General features: G+C 52.2%; 4 protein-coding genes across 4 annotated transcripts; 1 reads left to right on the forward strand and 3 right to left on the reverse strand.

Moving 5' to 3' along the window:
• Window positions 1-369: 369 nt before the first annotated feature.
• Window positions 370-2,088, forward strand: CGCA056_v014387 (uncharacterized protein; the record flags this gene model as incomplete). The annotated part of the gene is made up of 3 exons (XM_037329629.1): window positions 370-1,145; window positions 1,198-1,276; window positions 1,336-2,088. 3 exons carry the CDS (start codon window positions 370-372, stop codon window positions 2,086-2,088), a joined length of 1,608 nt encoding a protein of 535 aa, XP_037172141.1.
• Window positions 2,089-2,762: 674 nt separating this feature from the next.
• On the reverse strand, window positions 2,763-4,781 carry CGCA056_v014388 (uncharacterized protein; the record flags this gene model as incomplete). The annotated part of the gene is made up of 1 exon (XM_037329630.1): window positions 2,763-4,781. One exon carries the CDS (start codon window positions 4,779-4,781, stop codon window positions 2,763-2,765), a length of 2,019 nt encoding a protein of 672 aa, XP_037172473.1.
• A 4,736-nt stretch (window positions 4,782-9,517) lies between these two features.
• Nor1-2 (Norsolorinic acid ketoreductase nor1) lies at window positions 9,518-10,311 on the reverse strand (the record flags this gene model as incomplete). Its single annotated transcript, XM_037329631.1, has 2 exons — window positions 9,518-9,806; window positions 9,863-10,311. 2 exons carry the CDS (start codon window positions 10,309-10,311, stop codon window positions 9,518-9,520), a joined length of 738 nt encoding a protein of 245 aa, XP_037172139.1.
• Window positions 10,312-10,915: 604 nt separating this feature from the next.
• Window positions 10,916-11,947, reverse strand: B3GALT1 (Beta-1,3-galactosyltransferase 1; the record flags this gene model as incomplete). Its single annotated transcript, XM_037329632.1, has 1 exon — window positions 10,916-11,947. The coding sequence occupies one exon, from the start codon at window positions 11,945-11,947 to the stop codon at window positions 10,916-10,918; it is 1,032 nt and encodes a 343-aa protein (XP_037171615.1).
• Between the last annotated feature and the right edge of the window lie 2,297 nt (window positions 11,948-14,244).

Here is a 14,244-nt window from a genome sequence, read left to right on the forward strand (position 1 = left end):
GCGGCTACGGTCCCGGTCACCCCGCACCAGACAGACGTGCAGCCCGGATGTAGCGCGACCATGCCCGAGGAGGCGAACCGAACCCGTTCTCGACTGGACGGAAAACCCAACGAGGCGAGCTCGACGAATGAGCCGCCACCACATGCGAACAACACACCTTCCGCTCAGTCGGCCTCCGACATTGGCAAATCATGAGATGTGACCCGGGCCAACGTACGTTCGAGGCTGCCAATGAAACGAATTCTTTGGCAACGGCGTTGGGCTCGGTCTCGCTGTGAAGCCAGGGCATATAATGTCCTCTCTTGGAACTCTGTGCGATCAAAGGAAGACTGTTCTGATCACGCACCTTTTCCCAACCCTCTCGCAAAGATGGCAGCAGAATCCAAGACAAAGCCAGCCACCAACGGCATGACCAACGGCAATGGCAAAGGGGCTTTCAAGGGCTCGAAGCTCCTGGAAGCCATCCGCAACATGGTCTCCTCCGCAAACAACATGGAGAGGGAACTCGGCGGCCTTCCTGATCTCGAGAAGCTCATGGAGAGCGAAAAGAGGTTACGGATGGAAGTCGAGGAGAAGAACGAAGAGATCGACGCCGTCAAGAAGGACAGGGACGACGCGTTGGCTGCCAAGGACCAGGAGGTGGAGCTCACTAAGAAAGAGGCCGACGAGAAGGTCCGATTAATCCAGGAAGAGGCAGAGACCAAGGTCAGCCTCATCCAGGAGGAGACAGACACCAAAGTCAACCAGCTCAAGGCCGAGCTCGACACCGAAAAGGAGGCCCGCCGTGTGCTCATCGAAGGCTTCGAGGAGAGGGTCGGCGTCCACAACCAGACGAAGGCCGAGAACACCGCCACCGGCCAGAAGCTCGCGGATGCGCAGCAAGATCTTCAAAAGAAGGAGGAAGAAGCCGAGGCAGCGAGGCAGAGGGTCGCGGAGCTGCAGCAGCTGTCGGAAAAGTCGTCGTCTCAGATCGAGTCCCTGACGGACGAGAAGGAGAGGATGGCGAGAGAAAAGACGCTTCTGGCGGCAGATCTTCAACAGCGGGAAGCGGAACTCACCGTCTTAGACGGCGAACTCCGCCAACTGCACAAGGACGTTGGGGTCAACCTCTTGCACGACTACGAGGACCGGGAGCTTGCCAGATTGTAAGTCAAACCGCCATGATGATCGATGGACAAAGAGCTAATAGACACACAGCCGCCGCGAAATAGACGCATTTGCCGAAGAATCCCGAGGCCTGGTAACCGAGTTCTTCAAAGAACCAGATAATTCACTTGTAAGCCCCCACCCCTCTACCCCGCCAACTCCAACCATCACAAGACTAACATTTACCAGAACACCGTCTCCCTCCCCCACCAGCTCGACTACCTCAAACGCGTCCCCATTCCCAAGTCCGGCTCGACCCCGGACCTGCGCTGCCTTGTCGCCCAAGCCGTCATCGCAAAGTTCCTCCGCTCCCACATCTTCCAGCCCTTCTTCCTCCCGCAGGACATCCACCACGCCGGCGCCGACGTGCTCGAGTACCTCTCCGAGGACGTCCAGCGCGCCACCATCTTCCGCTGCCAGATCCTCGCCGCCTGCGACCGCAACGACTCCGCGAAAGCCGTCGCCGCCCAGGCGAAAGACGAGGTCTACCGCGAGCTGTGCGCCTTCGTGCCCGCGACGAAGTACCTGCCCCTCCAGCAGCGCCTCACGCGCTTCTTCGAGGCCGGCGTCAAGATGTGGGCCGAGCTGCAGCGCTCCAAGCAGCTCGTCCTATGCGAGGACCTCGAGGACGAGGATATCGAGGAGATTGACGAGGGCCAGCGGCCGCGAATGTGGGATGAGTACGGCGCGCGGTCAAAGCTGGCGGCGGGCGGCCACGGGGACGTGTGCGCGACGCTGTTCCCGCAGGTTGTGATGGAGGAGAGCGAGGACACGATCAATGTGATACACCCCGGCGTCGGGCTGTGGTCGGACCAGACGGTTGTGATTGCGGCGTCGCAGGCGATGGCGAAGGGGCAGCTGAACGGGAGGGTGAACGGCGACGCGAGGCCGGGGACCCAGAGGCGGAGGTCGAATTCGAGTGCGCCGTCTGGGAGGTCGTGAGGTCTGTCGTCGAACCTCAGGTTGTGGTCATTCCTTTGTACATCTTGTACCATATATGTCTCTCTTTCTCTCTCTCTAATCAGCCGGTCGCCAAGCGGGTTACACATAGCATTCATTCATATTTCATCACTGTTTACTCCCCCCCCCGAGATCCTCCCGTACCAAAAAGGAGACATGACTACGGGCCATTTGACGCCCGGAGCAAAAGAATGCGCCGAGGGGGAATCGAACCCCCGGCTCCCCGACGCTGCTGGATGGCAACGGAGAATTTTACCACTAAACCATCGGCGCTTGACAGTTACTAGTGAACTGGGATGCTGGTATCGCCGGAAATGATGCTGATGTTGCGTTGCGTGGGCTGTGGTGGATGCAGGAGGGTTTCTGGACCCTGATGCATGGGGCCGATGCAGGGGTGTCGGGGGTAGAGCATATTAAGCACCCCGAGGGGATCCCGCTCATTTCGAGACATTGGGCCTTAAAGAAGAACGTTGTTTGATGGTTCATTTCCTTGAACTAGACGGACGATAGACGAGCTTTGTTTCTACAGCTGTTGAAATCCATCGAAGTCCGGAAATGAAGGCCGGACCACGGTGGGCCCGTGCCCGGTCGGAGCCGGAGTTGCGGGGCAGACTCCGTCTTCCTGGAGCATCCCGGACTATCGATCGATCGCAATGTTATCTGATAATCCGTCGAAAGCTCTTGCTTTCCTCCTCGCGAACCCGAAAAAACTGCACGCGAGTTTCTCGGGCACCGTCTTCCATCTCTTTCGCCCTCATCAGTGCCTGCTGCTCACCCAACTCGTGACTTTCATCTCCTCTGAACCGGTCTGTGTAGTATATCAACGGCAGCACGCTGCTTTTCCATACGCTCTCCCTTCTTCTTAGCTTCCAGCTTCTCGCCATAATCAACCCTAGTAGTATTGCCTCTAGAGCCAACAACAAAGTGGGAAGAATGAGCCAGTCGGTGTCAATGACAAAGAATGCGACAGACTGAAGGGCTTGGCCATCGACTTTTGCCCGGGATCCGGCAGGATCACCTAGTCCCAGTCGGAACTGGTTGGTCAGGGCGGTGGAAAGCTCCGCGAACCGGTCGGCCATGCTCCAAATGTCCGAAAGCCAGAGCTGGTCTTCGCACCAGAGGCATGTCGCGTTGTACGCATCATCTAAGAAGGGTCCGAGTCTGGTCGCGAGGACCGTTGAGATGCCGTAGAAGCATTTCTGGGGAGCCCATGACGAGTTCAGATCGCGGCCCTCCGCGATAGCTTCCGCGGTGAAGTTTCTATCATCTTCCAAACAGGGCGAAAGAGGAGCGGAATGACCTGTAGTATCATTGGAAACAGGTTTGCGCATGGGAATCTGGGACAGAAGTTCCTCCCTCAACTCCGTCCCCTGAACCATGCCGGAGTAGCTGCGCAAGCACGCGTAGAACGAGCACGACAAAGCCAAGGAGTCGGCAGTAGACTTATTGTGCCCATCGCTGCTCGCTTTCTCTGCGGCAAGGACTGTTGTGTTGGACAGCGCCAGACCGGCAAGGGAGCGCGCATTTTCCGACATAACGCCGGCGGCCCACGAGAGGTCGCCCGGTCGGAAGATCATTTCCGTTTCATACCCTTGAGATAGAGAAAGTTCCATGCCGTTAGGCAAAGACAGGTTCTCAGTCGACTCGTCGAATGTTGCTGCAATTAAAGCGCTGACGTCGGTGCACTCCGCACATATTCCAGCAGAGGCATGTGCGATCTCCCCAATTAAAGCAATTGACACGCCCGAGTTCAACCCATCAAAAGTGCAGTTACCAGTGGGACAATTTGGCACGATTTTGATACCACTGGGGTTCAACAGAGCAGCTTGTAAGGCGTTGACAGTACTAGCCTTCAGCACAACGGAGGAGTCTCCAAGGAAGTAAGTCTCGGCGCTGATGTTCCGTGCTATGGGAATACTGGCAGGCTTCCCGGCCTCCGGCACAGTACGCTCGACGGTCTTGACGGCCTGCTGAACAAAACGGCCAATCGCGAAGGATGTTGCAAAGATAATGGTCGCCATGAGCGTCAAGGGGCTGCGCCACTTGACAAGTCTCGCGAGCTGCAAGGCCGCAAACGCATCTCTGCTGCCGTTGGTAAAGTGCTGCAGATCCAACATGCGGCGATCTGGGTCCGACGGTCTGACAGACCAGAACCACGTCCAGCGCGTTTGGCAGATGATCTCCGCGGCGACGGTGGCGATGGACGCTCGCAAGAATGTCGAGAGAATGTTGGCGATGGATTTGAGGGTGATGTGGATGTTCCAATCTCGTTGAAGCTTATTATTTTGTGAGAGAAGGACTGCGTAAATAGCGGCGAGGAGAAGGATGGAGACCAAGAGACGGTAGATGTCGGAAAGCCAAGGTGAGAGAAGTGATTGCCGGGCTCCCCCATGCAGGCCGGGGATACCCGTACGAGGACTGCCGTTAGGAGGCAGTTCCGATGCTTCCGGGGCGCCGTGCTCTGACGAGCTCTCATTGACGCTGCCCAAGTATCGTGAATCGTAGTCATTTGAATCGACAGGGCTTTCGTTCTCTGATGGGTGCTTCTCGTTGAGGCTAGATGGCAAGTCCTCAGAGACCGTTTTTTCAACAACATGGTCGTCAATTCGGGGTTCTTCGACCCTCGGTTGGGTGATATTCAGTGGGCTGTACTCGCCAGACTTTCTAACATCCATGGCGGGCATATTGGAGCAAGATCTTTCTCACAAGACTGCCTTGTAGAACATCCTCCTTTCTATTCGAAAACTCCTTTCTGTAACCTATATACCAGTATCAAAAAGCTGCCCATCAAGGCGAAAGAGAAAAGGCAACTAATGCCTGGCAGAAGTTGTCTGCTCATCGGTCCTCATACACCGGTATAGCGAGCTTCGCCGCTCAGCCTGCCTCGGGATGTCCACTCTCGACAGGGCATTGCACCCAATGGACCTGGCGGGAATGGAGTCATGGAACTGAAAATACAGGGGCAGCTGCAGATAAGATCAAATCTGATAAGATGCTGTTATTTGAGGCTGTGCCTCCGGTATCGTTGGATGTCCGTCCAATTCCCGTGAGCAAGGCGACGATTCCAACAAATCATTCTCTCGATCAAGCCACGCACAGCCTGCGACCCCTGTTCGGCACTTGCTCAGTTGCGTAAGTACCTTGAGCACTTGGGGGCACCTGCACCGGCATCTACATCGCTCTTGAAGAATGAAAAGTCGCGTCTTTTAACCCTTAGCATAACGTCAGACACTAGAGGAACCAGCAAACTGTCATCACCTCACTATAAGAGCTGCAGTTCCACTTTGCCAGGGCTGATGGAATGAATATACTTGATCAAAAGTATCAGCACGTACCTGAACATAAGTCTAGGTCAGGGCGATCATGGTCTCAACGAGCTGCGGTACACGAGACACATGCATTCGGAGAGAATACCGGCATTGCAGCAAACGGAGAGGACATTACAAACGTCTTCTTCCCGGGGGGGTCATCAAATGTAGAAAGCAGGGCGCTACATGGTACTAAAAGAGGAAAATTCAACAGCGTAAGCCAGGGTAATATGCAAGAACATCCGGAAAGGTGGCGTACATGCAGCTCTGACGTGCCAAGAAGGCTGTCACCATGCATGTTCGGTGTGACTGTCACAGTGGGTGGCCGTTTGGGACCTGCGCTCTGGGTAATTGACACTTTGCGAACGAAGGCGTCCAATTATATGGAGTATATGTTTCATTTACTCTTCATAGACTGTATGCTCTCGGTAGATGAATGAGCCTTTTTGCCTGTGTTTCATCGTACCAGACCCCGTCTGCACGTTTTTGGGGCTGTTAATATACCACCCCATGGCCGTGCCTTTCGCTTTTCCTGCATTATCATTTTCATTGACAATTTTGTCATCAGTTTTCAGGGGCTGATTTAAATATTCTCCATACTATTCATGAATGAATGATTTCTTGTTCATTAGGTACCTGCACCAAGGCCCCTCCGCCTCTCCTTGTCATACGCAGCTGCTGTCCTGTGCCGTTTGTTCCATCGCTATAGGTTGTCCTCAGCAGACCCCCGATGTTACCATCCATCGAGCCATGCTACCATATCTTCTTATTTAAGTCTTTCCTGTCGCCCTGAAAGTCTAAGTCTGGCACTCCCTCCGTACCCACCGACGTTCTTCCCATTCCCGGCCGTAGTTCCTCCACCTCCTCCAAAACCATGACCACCGTAGTAGCCTGCACCGCGAACATCCTCTCTGCTCTCGCCAGGCTGGGCACTGGGGTCATAGTACGCTGTACCCTGGCCGTCGCTCGAGGGATAGTAATAGCCGGGCCTCGGTAGAGAGCCCCAATATGGTGTCGCTGAGGGAGGCGAACTGGCGCCAGATCTCCTGGAGAAACGCTTCTTGAAGCGTAATGGCAGGCACATGTTGACTATGAAGATGCAGTGATGGATTCTCTCTAAGGTTGCTGAAGAGCTATGAGTCGGTATCGGACACACTGTCCGCAATGCTTTAGGTAAAAAGATGATTTGATTGAGCAGGGTAATGTTTGGGGTCCGGTTGGCCGATGCGGGGGACGAGGACGATGAGTGCCTTTTTCTGATCTTGGTGAAGGAAAACTCAAATTTCATGGATGGGAAACATCAGACGAAGGAGTGAGTAATGCACAGGATAACACACCCTCTCTTCCCTCCGGGTAGGCCATCTACGTGCCTCCCGCCTGTGGACCCTGGGCCTCCTGCAAGTTTCCTCGACGAAAATACAAGACTTATTTTGCATCATAGTCTTACCAGACGCTTTGAAGTCTACCAAACTCTGTGTATTCTCACGATTTATAGCGATGTCCGGAGTTCGTACAGCCACGGCCGAAACAGGGCCGGCATGTTGACCCCCCACCATTGCCCCGACTTGAGCGTCAAAGGCGACTGCTGTACTCATCGCGGTGTCGGCCGTCGTAGAGATGATTACAATCGGGCATCGTGCCCCAGTGTTTAGTTACAATTAGACGACATTTCTCGACAAAACTTGTTGATGTTGGTTTTTCGGAGCAAAATGACAGACGCATTTTATCAAGAAAAGAAATATTGCACGTTGCTTTTTTTTATGGCCACTATCCAAAACATGCGCATCGGTTTTGCGTCTCGCATCTAAGCAACACCATGTTCCCAAATATCCATCATACACCGCCTCCATCACCACTTCCATCCCCTCTGTCACCATCACCGCCATCTCCTCCAGTTCCCGTTGATCCTCCAAATCCATGACCTTGATATTAACCCTTGTCTCCGAGATAATCACACCAATCCCACATTCTTTGACTTGAACGTCCATAGTTGCCGATACGAGCGTCAAAATTAGAGTACTCTGTCTTCTGCCCACTGCTGGAAGAATAACAGTAGCCGGCCACGGGTAGGTTGCCCCATTGCGGCGTTTCGGAAGGACGAGGTTTGCTGCAAGAGTTTCTGGGGTGGCGCTTCTTAGAGTGCAATGAAAGACACATTTTGCCCAGGGAAAGAGAAGGACAGCATTTGAGACATTGAAACAAGCTCAGCGACGTACCCTGTCATTCTTCTCATCGGAAACCTCCTGCAGGTGACCCATGATCCTCCTCTTTGAACTCAAGCCGCGTCCTAGAACCCCACGGGTCCTCCGTAAGCACTCGGGGCCGGGCGGCCTTTCCTTTCCATGGAATTGCGGAAGAATTGTGCCTGGTGGGCTCCGCCTCCAAGATGACTATGGCCTGGCATCGAGCCCCAGTACTGAACCTTTGCAGGACGAGTCTCAAAGTTGGGCTTCTCGGAGGAATTTTCGATACGATGCTTTTTCGAGCGCAACGGGAGACACATAATGACGTTGGATATACTGATACGAAGACGACTTTTAGCTCTAATGCCGAAAGAACTGAGTTCAAACCCGGACATTGCGAGTCGCGACTTCTATTTAATACGTTGATGCAGACCAATGACAAGGTGACACCATCGTGAGTGTCGCTGAGAGAGATGTGATGACGTGTGGACACCTCTACATTGGACAAGTAAAGTACTCGGTCATTACAAGCGTACCACAGCAAACACTTTGTGAAAGACAGTACACCCTTGGTCGTGTTCTTGCCACGCACGTAAGCCCAGATTTCTGCCTCGTGGCTGAGTCATATCGATGGCAGCCACAAATATTGGCAGATCTGCAATCAGAATGCCTCGGGACGTCTTCAGCACCAGAAATGCCCGCAAATAGTATTATGAAGTAGAATTTCATGAGTGCTTAGTCACTGAAAGCAGATGCCACTCTCGCCAGTTCAAGAGTCGCATGTATATGCATGCATAATCAACACACAAATGTCAATATCCGGAGAACATAGAATACAACAGCAAGACGAGAGCAAGGCCGAGGGAGCAAGTAAGTCTTCAGTTGTAGCAGCTAGGCCACCGATGTCAGGCTCTCAACATTCTTAACACCATTCGGCTTGTTATTTCGCTTTCAATCCCACAACGTGTAGCATAACAATACCCAAACACAAAATAAAACCGCAAGCAGCCCTCGCACTTTCTCTCTACACGGGAAGTCCTCTCTAGGTGCTTCATTACAAGCAGTGCCACACCATAGCACAACCAATCATCCTATCACACCGTCTCATATGACCTTCAACAGCTATGACCATACGTCAAAAACAACACAACGACTGAAGAACATCATTACAGGGTCTCCACAGGCAAAAAACTGGACGAACAGGGAATCGAACCCTGGACCACTCACATGCTAAGCGAGTATTATACCACTAAACCATTCGCCCAAGGAATGATTTCGCCCGGACTTGAACCGGAGACCTTCAGTGTGTTAGACTGACGTGATAACCAACTACACCACGAAACCATTGGTTATTGAAGAGAATTGTGGATGAGTGGCTTGTGAAGCGGCGGTGTGGGTGGTGGGTGGAAGACCGGTTGTGGTGTGCTGGAGAATTTTGCGTGTGGAGATTGGGGTTGCGTTTGATTGCAGAGTCGCTAGTTGCGGTTGAGCCAATTGGCGAGTCGCGGAAGAGTCAAAAAACACCTCAGATCCTTGCCAGACTTGTCGGGGATTTCTAAAAATTTTCTTGCTGGGGTCTGCATGGCTTTCGCAAGTCTTCCGCTAGAGCCCCGCGCCGGACCCGCACATTTCCCGCAAAACTGTCCGTGTCCGAACCGCATACCGGGAGACGTTTTCACTCACGTCCGGCCGTCGGTGCAACTTGTGGTCTTTATTCCGACTTCATTGTGCGGAAGACAGCCATCCGAGTTTTGGGCTGGTTTGCGTCGGCACTCGAAGCTATCCCCTTTAACCCGCGTCGATTCGTACTTCGACGATCGGCCGGCTATGGACACCTCGACAAAGTCTCACATAACCACGAACATGTTTTTCAAAACTGGATGTCAAGTTCTATTATCGAAATATTCTTTTCGAACGTATTTAGTAGCCAGAAATCTCTCCGTTGTAAAGCACCATTTTGCCTCCATGCTTCTCCTTTGTGGTCTTCGCTAGAACCTCCATCATGCCGTCGCAGGACTCGTCGACTCCGATAGAGGCCTCCTTCAGCCCAAAGTAACGCGCGCCGGCGTTGCCCAAATCAGTCTGCACCCATCCAGGAGCAAGGACGAAGGCGTTCAGCCAGTCCTCCTCGGCATTGATCCTGATCCCGAACCAATTAGCCGCTGCCTTCGACGGCCCGTAAGCACCATTGGTGATGGGCGGCTGATTTCTGTCGTCTGCATTAGTTTCCAAGACCACGATTTAAAAGAATACTTCAAGACTCACTCCAAGCAGCCGGCAGTGGATCCCATGAGCGTGAAGATTGGCTCCCTTGATGACTTCTTGAGTAGCGGGCGTGTCGCCTGGAACAGTGACACGACACCATAGACGTTTGGTTCCATATGGGCCTGTAAATCTGAAATCTTGAGGTCTGCGACGCTTGGCCAGACAGAAGAGACGCCGGCGTTGGCGATGACAATGTCGAGATGGTCAATGCCATGATCTTTCTGTAGCTCTGCCACGGCATCATGGGCGTCTTTCTCCACGGTCGCATCAATCTTGACAACAAGCAGCCGACTTCCTTCGCCCTTTGGGAAACTTTCAAGAGTTTTTGAATTCGAAAGCGTGCGATTTGCCGCAATCACAACGTGGTTCGGTAAAGCAAGGTAACGTTGGAGCAGGCCCAAACCCAAGCCACGGTTTGCACCCGTGATGAGAACGATTGTCGAGGCCATGGTATAGGTAGGTATACAAAATGAAGGGATTGTCTGCTGAGAGTATTGAAATGAATGCGTTTCGTGTAGAACTTCGTATCCTTTTATCTAAAAGCATCTGCGGGGTCGCGCTTGATGTTGTTCCGGCTAAGCCCTGCCTGGTTTCGTCGATCTGGGACATATTTGTCCATGTGGCTTGAGAAAAGCAGCCATCACACATGAATAGGTCGAAGAGCAACGGAGACCGGGCTGAATTCTGTCCGCGACTTGACCGAAGGATCATACGGCTGTCGGTTTCATGACTAGTCCAGTTTCGATTGGGAATCGTGCTTACGGCGGACTTGGTTAAGCGAGCCAACGTTTTCATCAGCCTCCACGTTATCTAGCTTGACAAAGATTGTATCAGCGTCAATCACCCCTTGCGTCAATAACGTTGTCTTCAAAGGCTGAGAGTCGCTGGGCTAGATGCATTGGGTGGAAATGAGACTGCGCATCGAACCTTGGATATGCTGTAACTTCAGTCTGATTCTCTATGTATTTGTAGACTGGCAAGCAACGATGAAAGGCAAGCTAACTCCATTATGGTATCTCCGAGTCGCTGAAAATGCTCACAAATGGGTTGTTGCTACTCCTCAACGAAACCCGTCTTGGTCTTTCCCAAGTTCCAAATGTCATCGCATATCCAATCACCATTTTCCAGCGTCCAAAGAAAGTCCGGTATTTTATCAAATCTTGACTCATATCGACTCGAGACGCCTACCGAATACCAGAAATCGTGCCATCGCATCGACATAGGTCTTTGGGTCTCATACATGGATTGTGGCGGCATCGACTTGACCCCGTCCTCATCAAAACAATCCGCCACCTTGAACCAGTGTGCCTCATCTTTGAGTTGGTGGACAGCGATGGGATCGTCCTCCACAAGCGCGTGGTTGATTGAATTCGGGTGCGTATGTTTTCTTGCCCACGCTGAGCCGTCCTGTCGTGCATCGCTGTCGTCGTAGTCAAATTTCTCCGAGCCTTTGAAGTTGATGAAACTGGCCCGCTCACGTCCCTTCAACATGAGTGTACCAACAGCCATATCCTCTCCAGTGACCACCTTGAACTTCTCCTGAAGTGAAGAAAGCAGCTCAACCATATCCCACGTCACCGTGTACATGGCTCCGTGAGGAAAAGTGAGATCCCAGTACTTCGAATAGTACAGCTCTCCGATGATAGTCCGATTGATAGTACTCTCAAGTCGTCCACTCTCATGATTTGTCGACAACCTGGGTTGAAGGAACCGGTCCCAGAACCCCCTGGCATTCAGCCACAGGTCTGTGTCCATCTTCGAGACGAACTCGTATCTTGGGCTTCTGTTGACAAGCCACTTGTAGAACTCGAGAGTCTTGATCGTATTCGCAGTAACGTCGTCTTCTTGAATATGGTCGAGAACAATCATGTCGCCGAACGTCTTATTCTCGCGAGAGACAACTTCCATCCACTGCGGTCCAGGGTTAGAGACCACAAACCGACCATCAAACGAGACGTCCTCATAGAGTCTCATCCAAGTTGACCGGATGAGCATTCGGCGCTCAACATCCGATGCTGTCGATATAACGGCCGCAAGCCACGGTGCATGTTCCTTATTGTTGTCGGTACTGTCGTCTGCTACCATTGGCGAGTATGGGAATGATTGTAAGTCCTCTGCAGGCTCTGGTAGACCGTCCAAGACATCGCCATGGACAACGAGCTTCGTTTCCGGTGCCTCAAACGGCGCATGGTGTTGAGGAAGGGTCTCGCGAGTAAGGTGTATCGTTACGCCAAGGAATAGTATTGTACAAACGGCACAGATACGGAAGAGTCTCTTCTGGATACATCGCACAAATGAAGTCCGTACCGCGAACGGAATCGACGATGAGCCCACCTTGTTGGAGGACATGTTGCCGCTCTAATGCAACGCTGGGAGATCCAGACAGAAAGCCGCTACTCAAGGAATCCGAGGGCTGTCAAGTCTCTAAGAATGAGCGAGGAGGAAGGTTAAAAAGATGAGACGAGATGGAGAAGACCCCCAAACCCCAGTGATACACCCAAGAAAGGAACGCATCAGCACTGCCATTTCCAGAAGGAAATGAAGCCTGCATGCTTGCGAAACATGACGCGGTGAACCTCTCGACCAACGAAAATTTGTTTCCGTGGACCTTCCCGTCTTTTCGCAGACGAGCCACTCTTCGTCGCAGCCTCCGTTTGTAGGAGCAGGCTGTGGCTACCCAAGCCCTGCGACCGATCGGCACGTACTCTTCCTCCCCAAGTTTTGGGCTGAAGCACTGGTTGACAGTGCACCCATGTCGACTCGGGACGTGATGTAAACGCAATCATGCTCCCTGAACAACTAACCCGTCGGGCAAAGGCTGCCTAGCCACCCACCCACAGCCCAGACCCTTTGAAGGCAGCCAATCACGCACGTTGCCCGACTGCAATGATTTTAGGGTTCAAAAGATGAAGAACACCACGCAAAAGTATAAGGCGGCTAATTACATGAAGGTGGCGGCGAACTGCTGAAGGGATCGTTGCATGTCTGTGGTGCCATGTGTCATCTGGCCATCAGCTGCTCAGTGCTCGACAGTGCCCGAGAAATGAAAGTGCATAATTGTGCCTTGAAGGATTGATCGACAATTTTAGTCAATAGTCTGTAAACTCTACCACAGAAGGCTGGTATTTTTGGTAATACAAAAGCATGTCAGATAAGGCTGAGGGTCGCTCCGGCTCAGGCCCATACTGATCAACGGCAGCGTATGTTCACTTTGATGTGTAGTAGTTGATTTACAGTTCGCTGATACATCGGAATGGTTCACGATGTCGGCGTTATCAAATATACTGCTAAATGCTCCGAAGAGGTGTTCGGGCTGATTTAGGAACTTTTGTATGCTAGACTTCCAATCTTAGGTGGCATCAAAATGCTCTATGCCCGACTTGTGTGATAAAAAGGCAAAAGGACCTTTGCCAAGAGCCGAGCCCCATTAAGCATCACACCTTGCCAGCGTGTGCCCCTTTCTGCATAGCATGTTATGATGATGATGACATATGAAATGCGGGAAGCAATCAAATGATCGGTTTCCCAATGCGGTCGGTGGTTGGCCTTGAAGCCAGACTTACTTACAGTGATGACCACTCATGAAAAAGCTCTTGTGTGATAGTAAGGCACTCACATACAGAATGTCGATCACTGGGCTGCGCCGGGCTTACCCGTTCAACTGCCGCAGTGGTGGCAGTGATGACTGTCGAAATACAACTCCTCCAGGATGATTTATCTTGGAGGATCGCTATCCCTGATAACTTGACAGCGATTGCAAATTGTAAAACTAAAGACAGACTAGAAAATGCCAGTTTTAAGTACTACGTCCTTCGAAATTCTGGGCTACTCATGTCTTGACTGCCCTAAATGAAGTTCTGTCCCCCTTGTCTTCGGGCCCTTCTCTTTTTGATATTTTTCACAACGGACTTGAAGGGTATTCTAATAGTATTCTCAATCAATTCAGTTGTGTTGTACCAAAAGCCTGAGCTTTCGCTATGTAGGTAATCGGGGAAAAGTACAGCCAGTTTTGGTGACTCCGCTAACCATTGAACGGGATACAGGGATGTTCTGGATATGAACCCTAAGACAACACACAACCAACACCTCGAAGGTCCGTTTAGCGGTGCACATAGGTAGAAAGACGTGGCAAGTGATAATCGTAAATTGATTTCATTATTGAGAAAACCGCAATTCGAGAGCCGCACTTTCGTGGCTGAAATAAAGTTGGGTGGTGATCGGGCCCCGTTCAGGAAGCACCGGCGGGTGTTGTTGCCGGCGACAGGGGGTCCGGGCGGGGAAAGACAGAGCACGCCAGACGGCACTCGCATGACATCACCACCACGCACCCGAACCTCCCTTTGAAACCGTTGGAGAGCGGCGTCGATTCTTCAACGCAAGCC

This window comes from Colletotrichum aenigma (assembly GCF_013390185.1).
Source record: "Colletotrichum aenigma strain Cg56 chromosome Unknown KSG_Cg56_contig10, whole genome shotgun sequence".
NCBI lineage: Eukaryota > Fungi > Ascomycota > Sordariomycetes > Glomerellales > Glomerellaceae > Colletotrichum > Colletotrichum aenigma.